Here is a 22,698-nt window from a genome sequence, read left to right as displayed (position 1 = left end):
TTTTGGTGTTTCCTGTCCATGTGGTCTTTCCTGCTCGTGGCTTTCCAGTGCATAATCTGCCACTCATCCACCACACTTGAAGGTTTTATCACCATCATGTGCATTATTTATGCAGTGTCATGATTTTGCAGTGCATTTTTATTTTGCAATTTATTGGCCTAGAAATACCTTGTTCTTTTGTTTTATGGCCTCTAGTGTTGTCCTAGTTTTTCTTAGCCTGTGATTCACTCTGCTGTCACAGCTAGTTTGTTTTGTGTTTGGCCACTGTGCTCTCTTTTTTTATATCTTTGCTACAAGAGTTTTGTAATTCGCCTGTGTGTACCCACTTTTATGATGTCTTTATTGTGTGAGCCTTGCGATTGGCTATAGTGCATACATTACGTATCTTACACAGATAAGCGCGTTGTTATTATGTGAATTATGTGTTTCAATGTGCATTATCCCATATATTTTGTAGGCATGAGGGCATGCCTAGATGGGTGGCTGAGCAATGTGGCGGGGCACTTTGCCAGCCTTGCTGGCAAACATGCGTAGTCCATGCCCGCCTGGCCTTGGTGGCGGACATGTGACACGCAGACAGCTTCACCTTATCATCATTTTGTATAGTTTATTTTATTAATATAACGCTGCAGTATTACCACCGTATTTTCTTTGGTCACCACCCATACTCAGTACTAGCACCAGAACTACCTAGTACAATCTTTACCCCATGACTTGTAGCCTTTTTACTTAGACATTTGGAGTCTAATCCGACTTTTATGGCAAGGCAGCTGAAGGGAAGCATTGGAGATGCCATAATCCAACTCTTATGGCAAAGCAACTGAAGGGAAGCATTGGGGATGCCACCACCATGGCTGTGAAAAGGCAGTTCCTCATTGCCTCCCTTGATGAATTTTTGTAAGAGGTTCTGGAAGTTTCACATTTTCTAATTCACATGTTTTGCTATATCAATGCCATTCAAGCCCAATATGTGAAGATCTATAGTTGAATGATATCACAGTGACTTGTCTACCTTACACTCATCACTACAGACACCACAAAATGAACAGAAAATATGCATCAACTTGAGAAAAAAGCCAGTTACATATCACCAAAGACACAGTGAATACTGAGACTGTTAATTAATACTAGTTGTTGTTTCTATGGGTGTGAGTGAGGAGGAGAGACACACTTGAAATGCCAATAAATCAATTTGTCCCTGCTCATTTGTTATGTTTGTTAAGTAAAATGCCCTCCTTGAGTACCCTGTACCACTGGAACACAAGATTGGCATTTAACTGCAGACATGGAGGGGGTGCAACATGACAGTCAAATGTAAAATGGAAGAACAGATTGCTGGAGAGTTAAAGGATGAAAGGAATAAGCATAAAATTTTAATAGATTGATTGAATACTGTATGAAGCTGTCTATTTATCTGATGCCTCACTCCATTCAGGAGTGTTCTCCACAGCAGAAAAACCTCCATCCCTCCATATCCATACATTCCCTTCTTGCTTGTTCATGTGCTTGGCCTTTACTAACACTTCTTTCACATATATACTCTTTTACTGCCCAGAATCTTTCAACTTCCAAGTGGTCTTCTATTAGCACTCATATTTTCCTTCACAAAGTCATTGCTCTTCATACTCTCACTGTAACCATATTATCTCAGTGTGCATGTTTCTTTTCATCCATTCCACCACTCCACAATTCATATCACAAGGTGCTTATACCAATCTCTCATACATTTTCATTGTTTTCACTTCCCATCTTATCAGTCAACATCCTCCCATCAGATAATTGATTTCCAAAATATGCACTCCTGGTTGTTGTTCCCTATCCCATGTCCAGGTCTCTGATCCATTTGTCAATCCCAGGAGGAGAATGTTATTCCCTATGCCTCTCTTTGTATCCATAGCCATGTTTCTATCTTTCATGACTCTTGCAAGTGATTCCATGACATGCCTACCTTTTACAACCTTCTATCTTATCTCTCATCATGTTTACTTAACATTGTTCCCAGATATTCAAATTCACTCACTTCTCTCATTTTCTCTCCTTTCATAATCATCTCACACATGCCTAAACCTGGCACACCCACCTTATGAGGTACAGGTACACTACCTTATATTCAGAATTTTAAAATTTAACTGCTTTGAACCCCAGAAGTTATCCATGGTTAATCAAACTTTTATTTATTTATTTATTTATTTTTATTTATTTATTTATTTATTTTTTTTTTTTTTAACTCCATATTTTGGTGGTACCCTGCTGTGCTCACACTTGTGCATCCACATGTACCATGCCAGCTACTCAATGAATGTAGACATCATCAACTAGAGTTCCTGGACAGTAAACTTCTTTTTGTATACTTTTTCTTAAATCATACTACTATATTAGCAATGAGTAATAGCACCTATGGCAATAGTAGAGACCATAGGATACCAGCTAAAAAAAGAAAAGCATTGCATTTTAACCATAATGAAAAAGTGGAAGTCATATGGAGACTAGAAAAAAGTGTATCAGCAAAGGTCCTAAGTGAAGAGGATAGTGCTGGACTTTTAGCAACATTTGATTTAAAGAAAATAAGTAAATAAATAAAATAAATAAATAAATAAATAAATAACAAATCTGAAATTTTATGGAGACAGTGATCTTCCTAAGTTATAGGATAATCACAAAACTCTTCACTAATCAAAGAACATGGATCTGAACAAGGTGCTAATGGAGTGGATTCAGCATCAAGAAGTAAAAAGGTGCCATTTGACTTCTGTTTGCACCCAAGCCAAAGTGACAAATGTGAATATTCCATGAGTGTTCATTGAATTTTAGAAAAGACGTGATATACATTTGCTGAAGTTGTGTGGAGATAAAGTTTCACCAGATCATGAATTTGCCAGAACCTACTGTATGAAGTTTTTAAATTGGAAGATAAACTTATAAATTTGCTAGAAATCAGATATACAGTGCTGATGATACATGGATGAAATGTAGAGAAAGAAGTGACAGCTCACCCTCATGATGCTTCTCACTCCCATGTATGTTTGTAAAAATGCACAGTATATTCTATATTTGTTTGTTTTCCACAGTAGCAATGATATGGAGGTGGAAGGGTGGAGAGGCAGCCCTCAAATTAGCCTTCCATCTCATGAAATTCATGTGTGTTACATTTACTGCATTGAGTTATGCCAAGATTGTTTTTCAGCTAGCCAAGAACTACAACTACAATAGAAAATGTCAAAACTTCTCTAGATCTAATCCTCCTTGTAACTTCTGGCACCTTGCCTAAACTATCTCCAATTTTTCTTCTTTATATTGTTCTCCTTTATATCAGGCTGATGACACCACTGTCATTTCATCTGTCTCTAAAGTTGAAGTCTTCACTCAGATCTTTGCCAAAAATTCAACTCTGGATGATTCAGGGCTTTTTCTTTCCTCCCATTACCCTCCAACTACTTCATGCTTTACTTCAACTTTAGAGACAGATGAAATGACAGTGGTGTCATCAGCCTGATATAAAGGAGAACAATATAAAGAAGAAAAATTAGAGATAGTTTAGGCAAGATTAACCTCTTCATTACAAAGCACAGAAATCTTTGCTCAGCCCCATATCCAAGACAGATTTATGCACAAACATGTAAGAGGGGCACTGGCCAAGGGCAACAAAATTTCAACAAAAAAAAAAATTGCCCACTGAGGTGCCAGTCCGTTAGTCAAAAATTACAGGATAAGTAACTTGAAACCTCCCTCTTGAAAGAGTTCAAGTCATGGGAAGATGGAAATACGGAAGCAGGTAGGGAGTTCAGAGTTTACAGAGAAAGGGATGAATGACTGAGAATACTGGTTAACTCTTGCATTAGAGAGGTGGACAGAATAGGAATGAAAGAAAGAAGAGTGCATTGAGGCCACAGCAGGAGGGGAGGCATGTAGAAAGCAAGATCAGAAAAGCAGTTGGCATGAAAATAGTGGTAGAAGATAGCAAGAGATGGAATATTAGGGCAATGAGAAAGAGGCTGAAGACAGACAGTTTGAGGAGAGGAGTTGATAAGATGAAAAGCTTTTGATTCCACCTTGTCTAAAAGAGCACTATTAGTGGAATGCCCCCATACATGTGAAGTATACTCCATATAAGGAGGGAATAGACCCCTGTACAGAGTTAGCATCTGCAGGGGTGAGAAATACTGGTAGAGATGACTCATGACCTAACTTCATAGAAGCTATTTTAGCTAGAGATGAGATGTGAACTTTCCAATTTAGATTATAAGTAAATAACAGACCGAGGATATGCAGTGTAAAAGAGGGGAACAGATGAGTGTCATTAGAATAGACTGAGGAATTGAGTTTTTGAGGCATTGAAGAATACTAAATTTGCTCTGCCCCAATCAGAAATTTTACAGAGATCAGGAGCCAGGCATTCCATGGCTTCCCTGCATGAACTGTTTACTTCCTGAAGTGTTGGAAATCAACAGAAAGATGTGGAAAAGTGCAGGGTATTATCATCAGTATAAGAGTGGATAGGACAAGAAGCTTGGTTTAGAAGACCATTGATGAATAATAGGAAGAGAGTGGGTGACAGGACAGAACCCTGAGGAACACCACTATTAGTAGATTTAGAAGAACAGTGACTGTCTACCACAGCAGCAATAGAATAGTCAGAAAGGAAACTTGAGATGAAGTTACAGAGAGAGGGATAGAAGTTGTAGGAGGGTAGTTTGGAAATCAAAGCTTTGTGTCAGACTCTATCAAAAGCTTTTGATATGTCTAAAGCAACAGTGAAAGTTTCACCAAAATCTCTAAAAGAGGATGACCAAGACTCACTAAGGAAAGCCAGAAGATCACCAGTATAGTGGCCTTGACAGAACCCCTTACTGGTGATCAGATAGAAAGTTGTGAAGTGATAGATGTTTAAGAATCTTCCTGTTGAGGATAGATTCAAAACTAGATAGGCAGGAAATTAAAGCAATAGGATGGTAGTATGTGGGATTAGAATGGTCACCCTATTAGGAACAGGCTGAATGTAGGCAAACTTCTAGCAAGAAGGAAAGGCAGATGTTGATAGACAGTTGAAAGAGCTTGACTAGGCAAGGTGCAAGCACAAAGGCACAATTTCAGAGAACGATAGGAGGGACCCCATCAGGTCCATAAGCATTCTGAGGGTTTACACCAGTGTGGGCATGGAAAACATCATTACAAAGGATTTTAATAGATAGCATGAAGTAGTCAAAGAGTGGAGGAGAGGGAGGAACAACCTCGGAATCATCTAAGGTAGAGTTTTTAGCAAAGATTTGAGCAAAGAGTCTGCTTTAGAAATAGATGAGATGGCAGTGATGCCAAGTCACTAGGTGAGTTGGATCTTGATTTATTTTGACACTTTATTAATGAAGGAGTTTTTGGCTAGTTGGAGAACAGACTTTGCATGATTCTGGGCAGAAATATAAAAGCATATGAGATTCAGGTGATGGAAGGCTCAACATTCAGCTCTGGACTGAAAGTGAGGATAGAAAAAGTAGGAAGGAACAGAAAAGGGGTTACTGTCAGTTGCCTCAGACACCTGTTTCATTGAGGAAAAGAAGATGAGATTAGTTTAGGAAAGATGGTATTCTACAGATTGAAAATCAGATCTAAGACCACAAATGTTGCAGAAGTTAATGAAGAAAAAAATTGAATAGGGCACACACACACACACACACACACACACACACACACACACACACACACACACACACATACTGTATTTGCCGGTACATTAGACACACTTTTTTCTTGAAAAAAGTTTCTAATAATTACCCTCTGTCTAATGCGGCCATAATACAGATACCTAAGCCTGTAAGCTTGTACCTATAGGTCTGGAATTGAAGCAGTAGTACACTCTGCACAAATATTGTTACTACTAATAAAATTATCTCTCTCTCTCTCTCTCTCTCTCTCTCTCTCTCTCTCTCTCTCTCTCTCTCTCTCTCTCTCTCTCTCTCTCTCTCTCTCTCTCTCTCTCTCTCTCTCTCTCTCTCTCTCTCTCTCTCTCTCTCTCTCTCTCTCTCTCTCTCTCTCTTTTCCTCTCAGTGATATCAACAGCGAAGATGATAGCTGGCACAGTAAATGTTTTTGAAGAATTCAAGGATGGGGACCTCAGTGTAACTCATACAAAATAAATGAATGTGGAAAATTGAAAAAGAAAATGTGAAAAAAACGTAATTTAGCAACAATAATAAAGACATGGAAGGAAGAGAGACAATGGTGACAATGTAAAAAAAATATCCAGTGATATAATAGAGATGAAGAGGAAAATGGAAAGAGAAAAAAGAAAACAATGAGCTGAGAGAAGAGGTGACAAAAATAGTGGACTTGAACAAGAAGTACTGTGAAGAAATTAAGAAATTCAAGGTAGAGAACAAGGAGTTAAAGAAAGCTTTACAAGAGAGAGAGAGATTAAGGTTGGAAAAGTAAAAGAATTAATAACAGAGGAAGTCAAAAGTTCAAAAGAAAAGAGAGAACAACGACAACATGGAGGAGATAATAAGGCAACAGCAACAAAAACACAATAAGGAAATGGAAAAGTAAGTGATTGAAATAATAAAGAAAAAAAAAGTAATCTTGTGAGAGAGACATTACAGAGAAAGATGTGTGGTGGTATTTGGAGTCAAAGAGAAGAACTTACCCATGAAAATAGCTAGAGAGAAAGAAGAGGCAAAAGGGCAAAGGAAATTATACCAGATGTGGCAGAGGAAGAAGAGGAGATAGTTGAACAAATTGAAGAGGTTTACAGGATTGTAAAGTACAATGAAAGTGGAACAAGACCAATAAAAATAAGATTCATGTCACAAACAACAGCAGAACATGTCTTGTAAAGAATAGGAAAATTGTCAAAAGTAGAAGGAATGAGGGGAATATGGATAAAAAGAGATATGAACAAAGAAGAGAGAAGTAAACTGAAAGAGTTGAGAGTAGAGGCCCAGCTGGAAAATGAGGAGAGAACACAGGAACAAGTGAGGAGATTCACTTGGAAAGTTGTGGATATGAAAGTGAGGAAATGGTGGCACAAAGATCACCAAGTGGAAGCTTAAAAATTCTATATGCAAGTATATATGGTTTGGTGTTGAGCCTATTGGAACTTAAAGACTACCTAAAGAATAATAAACCAGATGTGGTATGTTTAACGGAAACCAAACTAAAAGAGGAAATAAAGATGAGATTTGCAATGGAAGGTTTTAGCACATAGAGGAGAGACAGAAAAGGAAAGGGAGGAGGAGGAGTGATGATATTGGTAAAAGAGGATATTGTTGTTGAGGAAGTGGAATATAGTGATGGAATGGCAGAAACATTGAGTGTTGTGATTAAGATCAAAGAAAGTGAAAAAGGAAAGCTATTGTGATGTACATACCACCAAAAACTAATGCATGGGAGACCAATAGATATAAAACTGTACAACTAGAAACCAGAAATAGCATAGAGGAAATGATAAGGAAAAATAACAAAGTGCTTTTAGTAGGTGACTTCAACACAAGGGAAATAAGTGGGAGGAGATGGAAGTGAAAGAAACTGTCAGTTCATGGAGCAAAGAACTTATGCATACCATGATGGTGAATACAATGTGACAGTGGGTGGACAAGCCTACAAGATGCAGAGGAGAAGAAGAACCATCACAGTTGGACTTAATGTTTCCAAAAACCCTAGAAAGTACATCAAGTATACATTGTCTGAGTCCACTGGGAGGAAGTGATCATGTGACAATAGAAATAGTACTACAGGAGGAAACAGTGTTGCACAGGAATGAACAATTTAGAAATAGGAAACAGAACTATGCTAAGGCAAACTTTTTCAAAGCTTAATAAATTTTATGGAAAATTTAACTGGAAAAAGCTATTTGAAGGTAAAGTAGTGCTAGAAAATGAGATATTTTTTAGCAAATATAGAGAGTGGGTACAACAGTTTTTACCAAGTTATAAAGTGAAAATTGGGAAAAATGAATGGTATAATACCAGGTGTGTAGAGGCAAAAAAGAAAAAGGACAGAGCATGGAGAAAAATGATGAGAAAACTGAACACAAATACCACGGAAGAATACAGAAAGGCAAGGAATGAGTATGGTATAATAAGAAGAAAAGAAAGAAATTTCAAAAGATACATAAATGGAAAAATGAAACATAGGGATGACATAAAGAAGTTAAAATGAGAAGGAAGAATTTATGAAACTACTGAGATGAGTGAACTAATGAATGACTTTTCAATCTGCGTTTACAAATGAAACCAAATTTTTGGCACTGAAAGTGGTATCACAGAATGAGGGAATATTGGAGATACAAGTAAAGATACAAGAAATCATAAAAACTGCTGGAAGAGCTGGATGTTAGAAAAGCTAAGGGACCAGATCAAGTAAACGGATGGATATTAAAAGAATGCAGAGAACAAATGGAGTAACCCATGTGGGATATAATCAACAGCTCATTGAAAGAAGGAAAAGTACCAAGGGAATGGAAGAGCTAACATAGTCCTAGTATACAAAGGGAGAAATAAAATGGAACCATTAAATTACAGACCGGTGTCACTAACAAGTATTGTAAGCAAGCTTTGTGAAATAGTAATTAAAGATACAGTATTTAGAAGATAAAAAGATAATTACAGAAAATAATTTGGAGTCATAAAAGGGAGATCTTGTGTCACAAATCTACTGAGCTTCTATACAAGACTAATAGATGGAGTGCAAGAGAGGGACGGATGGGTTGATGCGGTATACTTGGATCTCAAAAAAGCATTTAATAAAGTTCCCCAGAAAAGTCTTATGTGGAAGTTAGAGAATAGAGGACTAAAGGGAGCAACATTGTGATGGATTGATAATTGTTTACAAGAGAAGGAAATGAGAACAGTAATCAGAGACTAATTCAAGTTGGTGCGAAGTGACAATTGGAATACCACAAGGATCTGTGTTGGCACCTATTATGTTTCAAATGATATGACAGAGGATCTAAATAGTTATATAAATCTTTTCATTGATGATGGAAAAATAATGAAAATATTAAAGGATGAAAATGACTGCAAGGAGTTACAAAAGGATATTGACGAGATACATGCATTGAGCCAAAGTTGATACTAGAATTTAATACCAGAAAATGCCACATGTTGGAAATAGGAAAAAGTAGAAAAAGAGACCTTCATGGAATTACAAAATGGAGGAAAAATAATAACAAAGAGTAATGAAGAAAAAGATTTGGGAGTAATGATCCAGGACATGCTATCACCTGAAAGACATGTAAACAGAATATTCGGCTCTACATACAGGTTGTCAACAAACATTAAGTTGATGTTTAACTATTTAGATAACGAAATGATGAAGAAAATTATAACAAGCATGACACAACCTAAATTGGAATACACACCAGGGGTTTGGACTCCACATAAAAAAAAAGATATACAGAAACTGGAAAGAATACAAAGGATAGTGACAAAGATGGTACCAGACTTGAAAGACTTAAGCAATGAAGAAAGACTTGAAGAGATGGGATTAACAACACTACAAGAGAGAAGGAAAAGAGGAGACCTGATAACAATGTACAAATTAGTAAACAATATAGAAAGAATAGACAGAAATGACTTGGTACCACAGATGGAGGAGGGAGAGAGATGGACATGGGGGCATGGGAAGAAAATAAAGAAGAGTTGATTCGAGTGACATCAAGAAATACAGCTTTCTGTATAGAACTATTTAAATCTAGAATGATTTGAAGGAAGAGGTGGTTATTGCAAACAGTGTACACATGTTTAAAAAGAAACTGGATAAATATGGTTTTTGAGACAGGACAAAATGAGCTTTGACTCGTGCCTTGTACAATACAACTAAGTAAATACACACACACACACACACACACACACACACACACACACAGAGAGAGAGAGAGAGAGAGAGAATGGAAGGAGGGAGGGTGGGTGGGTGTGTGTGTGGGATGGATGGATGGAGAGAGAGAGGGAAGGGGGAGGAGGTCAGGTAAGGGAGAGGGAAGGATGGAAGGGAGAGGAAGGCAGGGAAGGGGAGAGAGAGAGAGAGAGAGAGAGAGAGAGAGAGAGAGAGAGAGAGAGAGAGAGAGAGAGAGAGAGAAACACACACACACAAACACACACACACACACACACACACACACACACACACACACACACACACACACACACACACACACACATACACACATACATACACACACACACACACACACACACACACACACACACACACACACACACACACACACACACACACACACACACACACACACATGCAAGGAGGTGGAGTAATGATTTTGGTGAGAAAGGATTTATGGAACCATGAGACTAATTGTGATTTTGAACTGGCTGAAGCAATTAAAGTTGAGGTGGTGTGTAGAGAAGGTGGAAAAAAGAGGCTTTGCAGTGGTATATGTTCCTCCTAAAACAAATCCTGGGGGGTTGTGGAATACAAGGCTAAAGTAGAGGATACACAAAGATGTGTGGAAGACATGATGGCAAGCAGAGACAATCTAATGATTATGGGAGATTTCAGCTGCAAGGTTAGATAGAAAGAGTGTTCAGTGGATGGGAGTGATAAGTCTTGGGGAGGAGAGTTGTTAAGGATAGCAATGGAGAATTCAATGATACAGTGGGTGCAAGAGAATATGAGGTTCTGGGGAGAAGACGAACCCTCAAGGCTGGATTTAATTTTTATGAAAGAACCTGAAGTCATCAAGGATATGGTCTATAAATGTCCAATAGATAAGAGTGATCATGCAGTGGTGGAGTGTACATTAAGAGTAGGAGGAAAGATATGAAAGAATGAGTACCACAGACTAGGAAGATTCAACAATGGAAGAACAGACTTTAGAAAATTGAGGAATTACTTTGAGCAAGTGGACTGGAATAAATTTGATGAAGCAATTGGAATAGAAGACAAATGGGGAGAGTTTATGAACATATACAATGAAGGTGTAAGGAGATTTGCCCCAAAGATAAGGAAACAAAAGATTAAGAAGTAGGAGTGGTTTAATAAATGATGTGAGGAAGCAAGGAGGAAGAGAAATCTGGCCTGGATGAAATGGAAGAAAAGAAAAACAAGTGAGGCATGGGAAAATATAAAAGGGAGGGAAATGAATACTCAAAGGTAAGGAGAGAAGAAATAAAGAATCATGCAAAAGATATTGTGGACAGATTTAAGAATGAACCAAGGATGTTCTATAGATATGTGAATGCTAAAATGAAGAATAAGAAGGAATTAAACAAATTGAAAATAAATGGTATACATGTTGAGGAAGAAGCAGAAATTGCAGAGGTTTTGAATGACTACTTTCAAAGTGTCTTCACTGAAGAGGGAACATTTGATAGATCAGTGATGGCAGATGTGAGAGTAGAAGGATTGAGTGAGATTGAGGTAACAGTGGATGAGGTAAAACTAATGATGGAAGACTTGGATGTGAGGAAAGCACAGGGACCTGATGGAGTATCTAATTGATGCTGAAGGAATGCAGAGATCTGCTTGCACACAAGGTTTACAAACTCATCATAACTTCACTAAGGGAGGGAGTGGTGCCCAAAGATTGGAAAAAAAGCAGATATAGTCCCCATACATAAGAATGGAAGCAAAGAAGAACCATCTAATCATAGACATTAACAAGTGTAGTGGCAAAAATGTGTGAAAGATGAAGTGAATATTTTAGAAAGAGAGAGATATTAACTGATAGAAAAGGAAGATCATGTATGACAAATTTAATGTACTTCTACTCTAGTCATAGATATAATACAAGAAAGAGAGGGATGGGCAGATTGTGTTTATTTGTATTTAAAGAAAGCATTCAATAAGGTGCCCCACAAGAGACTGCTGTGGGAATTAAAAATGTTTGGTGGGCTTAGTGGAGTGCTCCTACATTGGATCAATGACTTTCTGAGAGGAAGAGAAATGGGAACATTGGTCAAAGATAGGGAGTTATCATGGAGAGAGGCAATTAGTGGTGTCCTGCAGGGGTCAGTACTAGCACCAGTTATGTTTGCTATCTATGTGAACGATATGATGGAAGAGGTGAATAGCTACACAAGTCTGTTTGCTGATGATGCAAAATTGATGAGAAAAGTGGAGAGAATAGAGGATTGTGAAATTCTACAGGAAGATTTAAATGTGATTTGGGATTGGAATAGCACTTGGAAAATGGAGTTTAATGTAAAAAAATGTGGAGTGTTGAAGTTTGGGCATAGTTACATGAGGCCAGTCTTCAGTTAAAAATTGGGTAATTAGGAAATAAAAGTAAAGAGTGAAGAGAAAGACCTTGGAAGTAAGCTGTCCCCAGAGGTACATGTAAGAAGAAAGACAGGGAAAACATAAAATCTAGTGAGAAACATAAGAGCTTGGATGAAGAGATGATTAGGAATTCAATTGTGACAATGATAAGACCTTCTTTGGAATATGCGACAGTGATACGGTCTCCCAGCACTAAAAGGGACATAAAGAAATTAGAGAGAATACAACAAGCAGTGACAAAGTTGACTCTGACCCTGTCAGACTTATCATATGAAGAGAGAGTAAAGAAACCCAACCTGCCCACCTTGGAAGAGAGAAGAGAGAGAGAGAGAGAGGTGACCTGATTGCCTTATATCAGATTTTGTTGGGCTATGAAAAATTGATACATAGTGATTTGGTGGTGAGAGACTTTAGAAGCACAAGAGGGCATGAGAAGGTGAAGAAGGGTGTGTGTAGAAGGGATATTAAGAAGAACAGTTTCCTGCAAAGGACTGCAGGAATCGGGAATAAGCTGAAAAAAAAAATTAAATGCAATAACTATATATGATTTTAAGGAAAACTGGATAAGAGTTGGGGGGGACTACCACTCACACTATTTTATGGAATGTGGAATCAAAAGCTTTCCATCTTATCAACTCCATTCCTCTAACTGACTGCCTTCAGCCTCTCTCTCTCTAATCACAGCAGCTCTTGTTATCTTTTACCATTATTTTCATGCTAACTGCTTTTCTGATCCTGCTAACTGCAAACCTCCCCTCCTCTCACAACCTGGCTGTACCTTTCTTCTTTCTCTCATCCCTATTCTGTCCACCTCTCCAATAAAACAATTTACTTCTGGAAATTCTGGTGATTAAACAATGGGGCTGGGTGGGTACTGATACTATTGTCAAGTACAACTCTTCTACTAACTGCTGGGTGAGAATCAAGCTGAATGAATAATGGGAGGTAAGGAAAATTACATGGGGAATATAAGTGATCCTGCACGAGTAAATGTTATACTAAGTGCTGTGGGCTAGGCTACCCGTCAGAGATGTTTCAAATTCTGGTCCCCAGCCAGTCTCTCTCTCTCTCTCTCTCTCTCTCTCTCTCTCTCTCTCTCTCTCTCTCTCTCTCTCTCTCTCTCTCTCTCTCTCTCTCTCTCTCTCTCTCTCTCTCTCTCTCTCCTCCTTCATTTGTTCTTACTTCTCTTTATTGTACATCGCTGCACACAATAATATATATATATATATATATATATATATATATATATATATATATATATATATATATATATATATATATATATATATATATATATATATATATATATATATATATATATATATATTTTTTTTTTTTTTTTTTTTTTTTTTTTTTTTTTTCTCTCCATCGTGAAAAAAAAATTGTAGTGTGTGTGTGTGTAAGAGGGCCAGTGGCCATGGACAACTAGAATTCTTAATAAAAAGAAAGACCCACTTAATGCCAGTTCCCACAGAGATGTCAGATAAAAAAAAAAAAAAAAACAGGATAAGTGTCTTAAAACTTCCCTCTTGAAAGAGTTCATAGGAAGGAGGAAATACAGAAGCAGATTGGGAGTTCCAGAGTTTACCAGAGAAAGGGATGAATGACTGAGAAGGCTGGTTAACTCTTGTATATAAATACATGTTGTGGATGCCAGCATAGAGCAAGCTGTTTAAGATTGTCTGACACTGCTGAGTGTGAGTTATAAGCTCAACCAATCACTTGAGACCTCAGTTCCAAGTGCAAAGTTACCGGCTTTAAAAAAAAAAAAAATATATATATATATATATATATATATATATATATATATATATATATATATATATATATATATATATATATATATATATATATATATATATATATATATATATATATATATATATATATATATATATATATATATATATATATAAATACTGTGAAAAGAAGGATGTGTGGCAGGGAGATGATATGAATCTGCCTTTAGTTTCTAAACACCCTTGAAATCTTTACCTCTCAGATCAGGCAAGTCCAAAGCAAGATATGAATAGTGTACATATGCATCTGATTCATGATTCCAGTGTCCCATGACTGCTACATTATTGTGTATATTTTGAATTGTAAACTCATAAACTGCAGGAAGAGGCAGTAGACACTTGTCAAAATGATAATTAGTCTCAGTAAGGTTTGAAGCACTGGACCAGGAAGGTGCTGAGAACTTATCATTAATCCAGCTGTAACCTCACTGAATGTTTCCCTTTGTGTCTCACAACACAAGGGGGCAGTCACAGTCTGCCCTCTGAAGACAACTATCTTCCTTCACACAAAACTACAAGCATATAATTACACACACACCCTTCACTCAAAATTCAAAAATTAATATGGTGACTCCTACACCAGACTCAGAATCCCCATCTGGGGAGAGGACCACAAATGTCCCCAGGTCAGACTGCTCTTCTGGTATCAACCCTAAGTGTCTTAACACACCACTCAATTTTTTCTTCATTAACTTCTGCAACATTTGTTTTGTGGTCTTGAATATAATTTTCAATCTGTAAAACACCATCTCTTCCCTATTAAACCTCATCTTCTTTGCCTCACTAAAACACAGGTGTCTGAGGCAACTGACAGTAGACCCTTTTCTGTTCCCTTCTACTTTTTTCTATCCTCATTTTCAATCCAAAGCTGGATGTTGCATCTATGCACACAATGATTTAACCTGCTTTCCTGCCCACAATCTTGAATCTTCCAAGTTTTCCACCATCTGGCTACAACTACAGAGTCACTCTTAAACTAAATTTTTCTGTGCTGTATAGCTCTCACCTAACTCCTCAAACTATATGAAATTCTTTAACTACTTAACTCTGAAAGAGGAGTACATTCTGACTCTTCCCTTTAGTGGAGATCTCCATTCTTGGAGACTTCAGTGTTCATCACCAGCTTTGACTTTTACTCTCTCTTTACTGACCTGACTGGTGAACTAGCCTGGTGCAACACCCTACCCATATTCCTGACCATCTTGGAGATACACTCAACATTCTTGACCTTTTCCTAACCTCTAAACCTTCAGGTTATGCTGTTACCCTATCTTCTCTGTTGGGGTCCATCTTGGAGATACACTCAACATTCTTGACCTTTTCCTAACCTCTAAACCTTCAGGTTATGCTGTTACCCTATCTTCTCTGTTGGGGTCCTCTGATTACAGTCTCATATCTGCATCTTGTCCTATTGCTCCAATTTCTCTTCAGGATTCCCCATAGTGGAGGTGCCTCTAGGATTTTGCTTCCGCTAATTGGGGGGACCTGAGGAGGTATTATGCTGATTTTCCTTAGAAAATGTCATGAGACATGTCAGAGACCCATCTCTGTGTGCTGAGCACATAACAGAGGTGATAATGTCTGGCATGGAGGCATACATTCCTCACTCTTTCTCTCAATCTAAACCTTCAAAACCTTAATTTAACACAGTCTGTTCTTGTGCTAAACATGATAGAGAGGTGCTCCACAGAAGGTACTTGAGCTTTCCATCACCAGAATCTCATGCACTTTATATTTCTGCCCGGAGTCATGCCAAGTCTGTTCTCCAACTAGCCAAAAATTCTTTCATTAATAGAAGGTGTCAAAATCTTTCAAGATCTAAGTTCCCTCATGATTTTTTAAACCTAGCCAAAAACATCAACAACTTTGCTTCTTCATCTTTCCCTCCTTTATTTCAACCAGATAGCACCACTGCCATCTCATCTATTTCTAATGTTGAACTCTTCACTCAAATCTTTCCTAAAAACTCTACCTTAGATGATTCAGGGCTTGTTCCTCCCTCTCCTCTACCCTCTCATGACTTCATGTTGCCCATTAAGATCATTTGCAGTGATATTTTCCATGCCTTTGCCAGCCTTAACCCTCTGAAGGCTTATGAACCTATTGCTTTCCAAAACTGTGCCTCCATGCTAGCACCTTGCCTAGTCAAACTCAACTCTGTCAACATCTACCTTTCCTTCTTCCTGGAAGTTTGCCTACTGTACTTATCCCTCAAACTACTGCCTAATTGCTTTAATTTCCTCCCTATCTAAAGTTTTTGAATCTATCCTCAACAGGAAAATTCTTAAACATCTGTCACTTCACAACCTTCAGTCTGATTGCCAGTATGGGTTCCATCAAGGCCACTCTACTGGTGATCTGGCTTTCTTTACTGAGTCTCGATCATCCTCTTTGAGAGATTTTGGTGAAACTTTTGTTGTTGCCTTAGGCATATCAAAAGCTTTTGATAGAGTCTGGCACAAAGTTTTGATTTCCAAACAACCCTCCTTTGGCTTCTATCTTTGTAACTTCATTGCAAGTTTCCTTTCTGACCATTTTATTGCTGCTGTAGTAGATGGTCACTGTTCTCCTAAATCTGTAAACAGTGGTGTTCCTCAGAGTTCTGTCCTGTCACCCACTCCCTTCCTATTATTCTTCAATGATCATCTAAACCAAACTTTTTGTCCTATCCACTCCTATGCTGATGATACCACTATGCACTTTTCACATCTTTATGTAGATGTCCAACCCTTCAGGAAGTAAACAATTCACGCAGGGAAGCACAGAATGCCTGACTTTGGATCTCTCAAAAAATTTCTAATTGGGCAGAGCAAATTTAGTATTATTCAGTGTCTCAAAAACTCAAAATTCCTCCATCTATAAACTCTACACAACCTTCCAGACAACTGTCCCTTCTTCTTCAATGACACTCAATTGTCCCCCTCTTCTACCCTGAACATCCTCAGTCAGTTCTTTTACTTGTAATCTAAACTCTAGCTAAAACAGCTTATATGAAGCTATGTGTTGAGTCATCTCTTCCAGTTTTTCTCAGTCCCCCAAATGCTAATTCTGTACTGGGGCCTTACCCATCTATGTATGGAGTATACTTCACATGTATGGGTGAGCTTTTTGTCTTATCAATTCCTCTCCTCAAACTGACTGTTTTCAGCCTCTTTCTCATCACTGCAATGTTGCATCTCTTGCTATCTTCTACTGCCATTTTCATGCTAACTCCTCTTCTGATCTTGCCAACTGCATGCCTCATCTCTTCCCATGGCCTCACTGCACGAGACTTTCTTCGTTTTCTCACCCCTATTCTGTCCACCTCTCTAATACAAGAGTCAACCAGTATTCTCAGTCATTCATCTAGTTCTCGGGTAAACTCTGGAACTCCTGCCTCCTATGACTTGAACTCTTTCAAGAGGGAGGTTTCAGGACACTTATGCTGTAATTTCTGACCATCACTTTTGAATCTGTTCAGAGAGCAGCACCTCATTGGGTCTTTTTTTTTTTTTTATTGCAGTTTTGTTGGCCTTGGCTGGTACCTCTCAAAAAAAAAAAATCTATCTAGATGTTGCATTAATAGTGTTTGAGGTTACTATTTAAAAATAAATAACATTAGCAAAGAATGTGTAGATGATTTGTCAATTGCATTTACTTATACATATAGAATAAATAAAATAAGTTACTGATTGTTTGTCTTCTGTTCTAGAGAGACTGCAACTCCTGGCAGAGGAAGATCAAAAGAAAGCAAGATCCCCGTCACCAAAGGAGCCTGCCTCATCGTGCCTTACAAACAGTAAAGCTAGGAAGAATGATAATGAGGATGATGAAGAGGAAGAAGAAGAATTTATTGGACCTCCACTGCCCTCAAACTTGTTACCACCAAAACCAGATGCAGAGCAAAATGAAGAAGATACTGAGGAAGAGAAGCAGCTTTTTCCTATCACTCACCAGCTTGTGTTGGAGCACAGCACCAGGACTGTCTCTGCCTTAGCTGTGGATCCCACTGGTACTCGCCTCGTGAGTGGTGGGGTGGACTACGAGGTGCGTTATTGGGACTTCCAGGGTATGGACCAGTCACGGGAAGCATTCAGATCCTTCTGTCCTGCTGATGGGTATCCAATTAATGCTGTGGATTACAGCTGTACAGGAGACAAGGTACTGGTGGTGCCTGGCTCCCAACAGGCTAAAGTGTATGACAGGGATGGCATAGAGTTGTTTGAGTGTGCCCGTGGAGATATGTATTTGCATGATATGGCCAAGACTAAAGGGCACATTGCAGGACTAACTTGTGGAGTGTGGCATCCAAGAGATAAGGAAGAATTTATGACATCAGGAAGGGATGGAACATGCAGACTGTGGCACACCAGTCGTCCTGAGAACCAAAAGAATGTAATTAAGCCACGTGCAAGTACTGGACTAAAAACTAACCCAACCACCTGTGCATACAGCAGAGATGGGCTTCTAGTGACATGTGCATGTGATGATGGCTCAGTCCAGATGTGGGATCACCGCAAATCTTTTGTCAATGTGGCTATCAGTGTCAAACAGGCCCATATAAAAGGTACAGAAACTTCAAGTTTGACATTTGCCTATGACAATAAGGCCTTTGCTACAAGGGGTGGAGATGACACCCTTAAGTTGTGGGACTTACGTAACACCAAAAAGGCTGTTCATGTTGCTGAGGAACTATTCAACAAATTCCCAATGTCCAGTTGTGTCTTTAGTCCCAACGATCAAATGGTTGCAACAGGGATATCTTTAAACCGAGGAGAAACAGTTGGTAAACTGATGATATTCAGTCGCACCACGTGGGATGTACTAAAGGAGGTTGAAGTTGATGGGAGTCATGTTGTTAAGGTCATTTGGCATCCCAGGTTGAATCAAATTATGTTGGGTTGTGGTGATGGTAAGGCCAGGTTGTTGTATGAGCCCAGTGTGTCCCACAATGGTGCTCTCCTTGTGGCTAGCAAGCACAAAAAACGATCCAAGCAGGCAGAAGTTGTTGTGTCTCAACAGGTGATCACTCCACATGCCTTGCCAATGTTCCGAGAAGAGAGGCATAAGTCCACTCGCAAGGTGGAGGAACGGGACAGGAAGGACCCAGTCAAGTCACGGCAACCAGAATTGCCAGTAGGCAAGGCAGGATCAGGGGGCAGAGTGTCAGCTGGAGGCTCAACACTGTCTTCTTACATCATACGCAATATGGGAATGCGCAACAAAGTACATGAGGAGGAAGACCCACGGGAAGCATTACTCAAGTATGCAAAGGATGCTGAAGAGAACCCTTATTGGGTGACTCCAGCTTACAAGAAAAATCAGCCTAACACAATTTTTCAGGAGCAATCAGACACAAAGCATAAAGAAGTAGAAGAAGACACTAAAGAACCACCCTCAAAAAAAGTAAAGTCATAGAATTTATTTATCTAACAGGTCTTCATATGTTAGGTTTAATATATTTTCCCATATAACTATTCCTCTGCAGAAAAAATGGCCCTCACAAAAGTGCCTTCAAACAGCCTGTGAGAATCCATCAGCTATTAGATAGATAGATTGACTTTACCATAAGATAGATCAACAAAACATCAGTTATTTGACATCACTGCCATAAATAAAAAAAAATTGCATTCACTCAAAAGCACACTAAATCAGTGGAAATAGAATTCTAGAATGAAAGCAGAAAAGAGAAAAAAAGTTGATTAGAAAGCATCTACAAGATAAATAAAATCAAGAGAACCAAGAAGAATAAATTTTGTAATATACAAATTCTCTTCATTCTTCCTTTTTGCTTTCTCTCTCTCTCTCTCTCTCTCTCTCTCTCTCTCTCTCTCTCTCTCTCTCTCTCTCTCTCTCTCTCTCTCTCTCTCTCTCTCTCTCTCTCTCTCTCTCTCTCTCTCTCTCTCTCTCTCTCTCTCTGGTGCAGTGTACCCTCAGTCCTTGCTGTTCCATATAAATGAATCAGCCACTTTTGTCTGGGTCTCCTGTTCATTTTTGTCTTTATCTTAGTTTGACAGGAAGCACAAAAATAATGAGAATGATGGAGTTAAGTATGTTAATTATTTTGGATAATAAAGCTACAGTGGGCACCAAAAATACTGGGACCTAGCCTCTTTTCAGCAGACAAACATGCAATCCCCGTTTTTATTGCACCAAAATTCTTATAAGTTGATGTGGCATGACATATCAGAAACTGGCAAGTCAGGAAACCTCACTGAATATTTGAGGGATGCTAGCTAATAGCAAGCACTGTGGTTCACTATTGTAATGGTCTACCTGGGATCATACTAATTATGTCTGAGGGGGCACCTTACACAGTCTGTGGGATGTCAGAACTTGAAAACTGCTCTCATTGGACCAGAGAACCTTCTGCCAGTCTGCCACTGAACACTTCTTGTGCTCTTTAGAGAAAGCAAGCTACTTACACAGCATGGTGCCAGTCAGTAGGGGTTTGCGTGCCACCACACGACTTTGTATGCCAAGGTGGCGCTAGAGGTGGTGTTGGATGGTGCGAATGGTGTTGTCTTTAAGGAGCCTGGGGTAGAGTTTCTTGAGAATATTCTGCTGTCAGGCAAGGGTTTCTATTCACAGCTGGTTTAAGAAGGCAGTCAGTGAGTGGTGTCATCCTCCTTGACCTTCCAGGGTCTATATTGAAGTATGGCGTTAGGTGGCATCTCATGCACAGTAGCAAGCTGGCACATGATAGTAGACTTTCCCTCACCCTGTCCTCCTCACTGTTTCCTTAACCAAGACTTTCTCCTCCCATAGAGCAAGAATACAAGCTTTTCCACATTGGTTAGTTGCATGGAACCCATCCTGACGTACTGGGTTGGGTCTAACAGCAACAAAGAAGGCAAAAAATTAGGGAAAAAAACAATAACGGGCTATAAACCTCCTCATACCATGTATAGACAGGCACAGACATATCAGCATCCCTCAAATACTCAGCGAGGGTTCCTGACTTACCAGATATCAATACATGATGTCATATCAGCTTATATGAGTTGTGGAGCAATAAAAACAGGGACCACTTGTTTGCCTGCTGAAATGAGGCTAGGTCCCAGTATTTTCTGCATCCACTGTAAAGTTCCAGTGAATAGATAAAAAAGACACAGGAGATACTGAAAAATGGTTTCCATGTCCTGCTTTCCTTTTGAGTATCATGAAAACACTGACAAATTAATCAGAAGGAAGAAAAAATAAGTTGATCATCCATGAAAGGTCACTGCTGAAATGTGAACTCCAGCAGGACTCAAAGTATATGCACTTTTAGCATGTTTCCAGTTAGGCCAAAGGTGATCACCAAGTTCTAAGTGGATTTTGGTCAACCACCTCATGCACATCTAACTTAACCCATTACCTCCTAAAAAAAAAATATCTTTCAAATTTTGTTATAACCCTCATAGTTTTAATTCTATTGAATGTAAAAATTATCAGAAAGACCCCTAAAGTGAAAATAATATATCAAATGTTGAGATATAAATGGTGACCATATGGTTACCTAAGGAGAAAATAGATACATAAAACTCCACATTCCATAAAACACTGCTTTATTGGCTATAAAACAAACCATTTTCTGGGGTATACTTAAACATAACATAAACAAAAATTGTCTCTTCTATGAAAATGACATTCCAAATTGTTGGAACTAATGAGCCAGAGGTAGTGTTTTGGCACCATATTTTATAGCCAAAACGAATAGGTTTGTTGCAAATGGACTGTTTACACTCATGTTTCCCAAAGTATTTCACCATTGCCTCATCATGTGATATACATTGTGAAGGGATGAAGTGTTCCATAAACTTCTCTTGGAGATGAGTGATCAGAGGGCGCAGTTTGGTGTATCTATAATTTTTGTCTTGATCGGTAGTGGCATTGAAATGAAGGCATTTCTTGATGGAATCAAATCTGTCCATCACCATCTGTTACACCACCTATAGCTTTGTTGTGTAGATCAGTCATATGACCAATACACAGATTTGCTAGGCAATGTAGCCAGAAACAATCAAAATGGCCAGAAAAACCTTTAGCTCATTTATGGATACATATATATCAGGTCAATTTTTCATCAAACAGTATTTTGTCACATTCTTTTGTGTGTGCAAGGATTTCTTCATCAAAGAAGAGCTCGAAAAGTTCTACAAAGTTATAGACTCCGTACTTACTGCAGTTTACTTCAGGGGAAATACCTGCTTGAGCCGCTGTTCCCTTATTCTTTCCCCACTTTATCTTTGCAGAAGTCTCTGACAGTTTATGCTTCTTCCTTATAGGTTTCTTTCTTGTTTTATTCTGTTCTACAAGAGATTCTTCATCTTCTTTGTCTTCTTCTTCATGATGAGATGCTCGCAATTCAGCAGGAGCTAATAATTGGTTTCTGGATAGGCTTTCCGGGTGAAAGACAGTGCCTTCATCCTCGGGCCCAGAATCTTCATCAGTCAGGTTGCTTATGTCTGGGGGCTCAATGTACAAATCTTTGACATCATTCAGCTCTTCTAAAAGATCTAAGGCTTCATTGACAATCAGAAGTTTTTTTTTCTGAAAAACAAAAAAAAAAAAAATTTATCAATAATAATGTAACTGAAATCACACAGAGTCATGAACAACAATAATTGTGCACACGTACACCTAAGGTAACCATATGGTATCCAAAAATGACAATTTCAATATCTACAATAATAATGAAAAATTTCAAGTG

General features: G+C 38.5%; 1 protein-coding gene across 12 annotated transcripts in view; it reads left to right on the top strand.

Moving 5' to 3' along the window:
- Positions 1 to 19,772, top strand: part of LOC135112618 (WD repeat-containing protein 70-like) — a 57,231-nt gene extending 37,459 nt beyond the window's left edge. For all 12 annotated transcript variants that reach the window (XM_064027251.1, XM_064027214.1, XM_064027164.1 and 9 more), the window contains one exon: positions 17,716 to 19,772. In XM_064027251.1, the coding sequence (XP_063883321.1) occupies positions 17,716 to 19,421 (1,706 nt within the window). In that variant the 3' untranslated portion in view covers positions 19,422 to 19,772. The remainder of the gene's footprint in view (positions 1 to 17,715) is intronic.
- Positions 19,773 to 22,698: the final 2,926 nt, after the last annotated feature.

The sequence above is a fragment of the Scylla paramamosain genome, chromosome 2 (genome assembly GCF_035594125.1).
Source record: "Scylla paramamosain isolate STU-SP2022 chromosome 2, ASM3559412v1, whole genome shotgun sequence".
Classification (NCBI taxonomy): domain Eukaryota; kingdom Metazoa; phylum Arthropoda; class Malacostraca; order Decapoda; family Portunidae; genus Scylla; species Scylla paramamosain.
The sequence above is the reverse complement of the archived record's forward strand: the minus strand, read 5'-3'. Positions and strand labels throughout refer to the sequence as shown.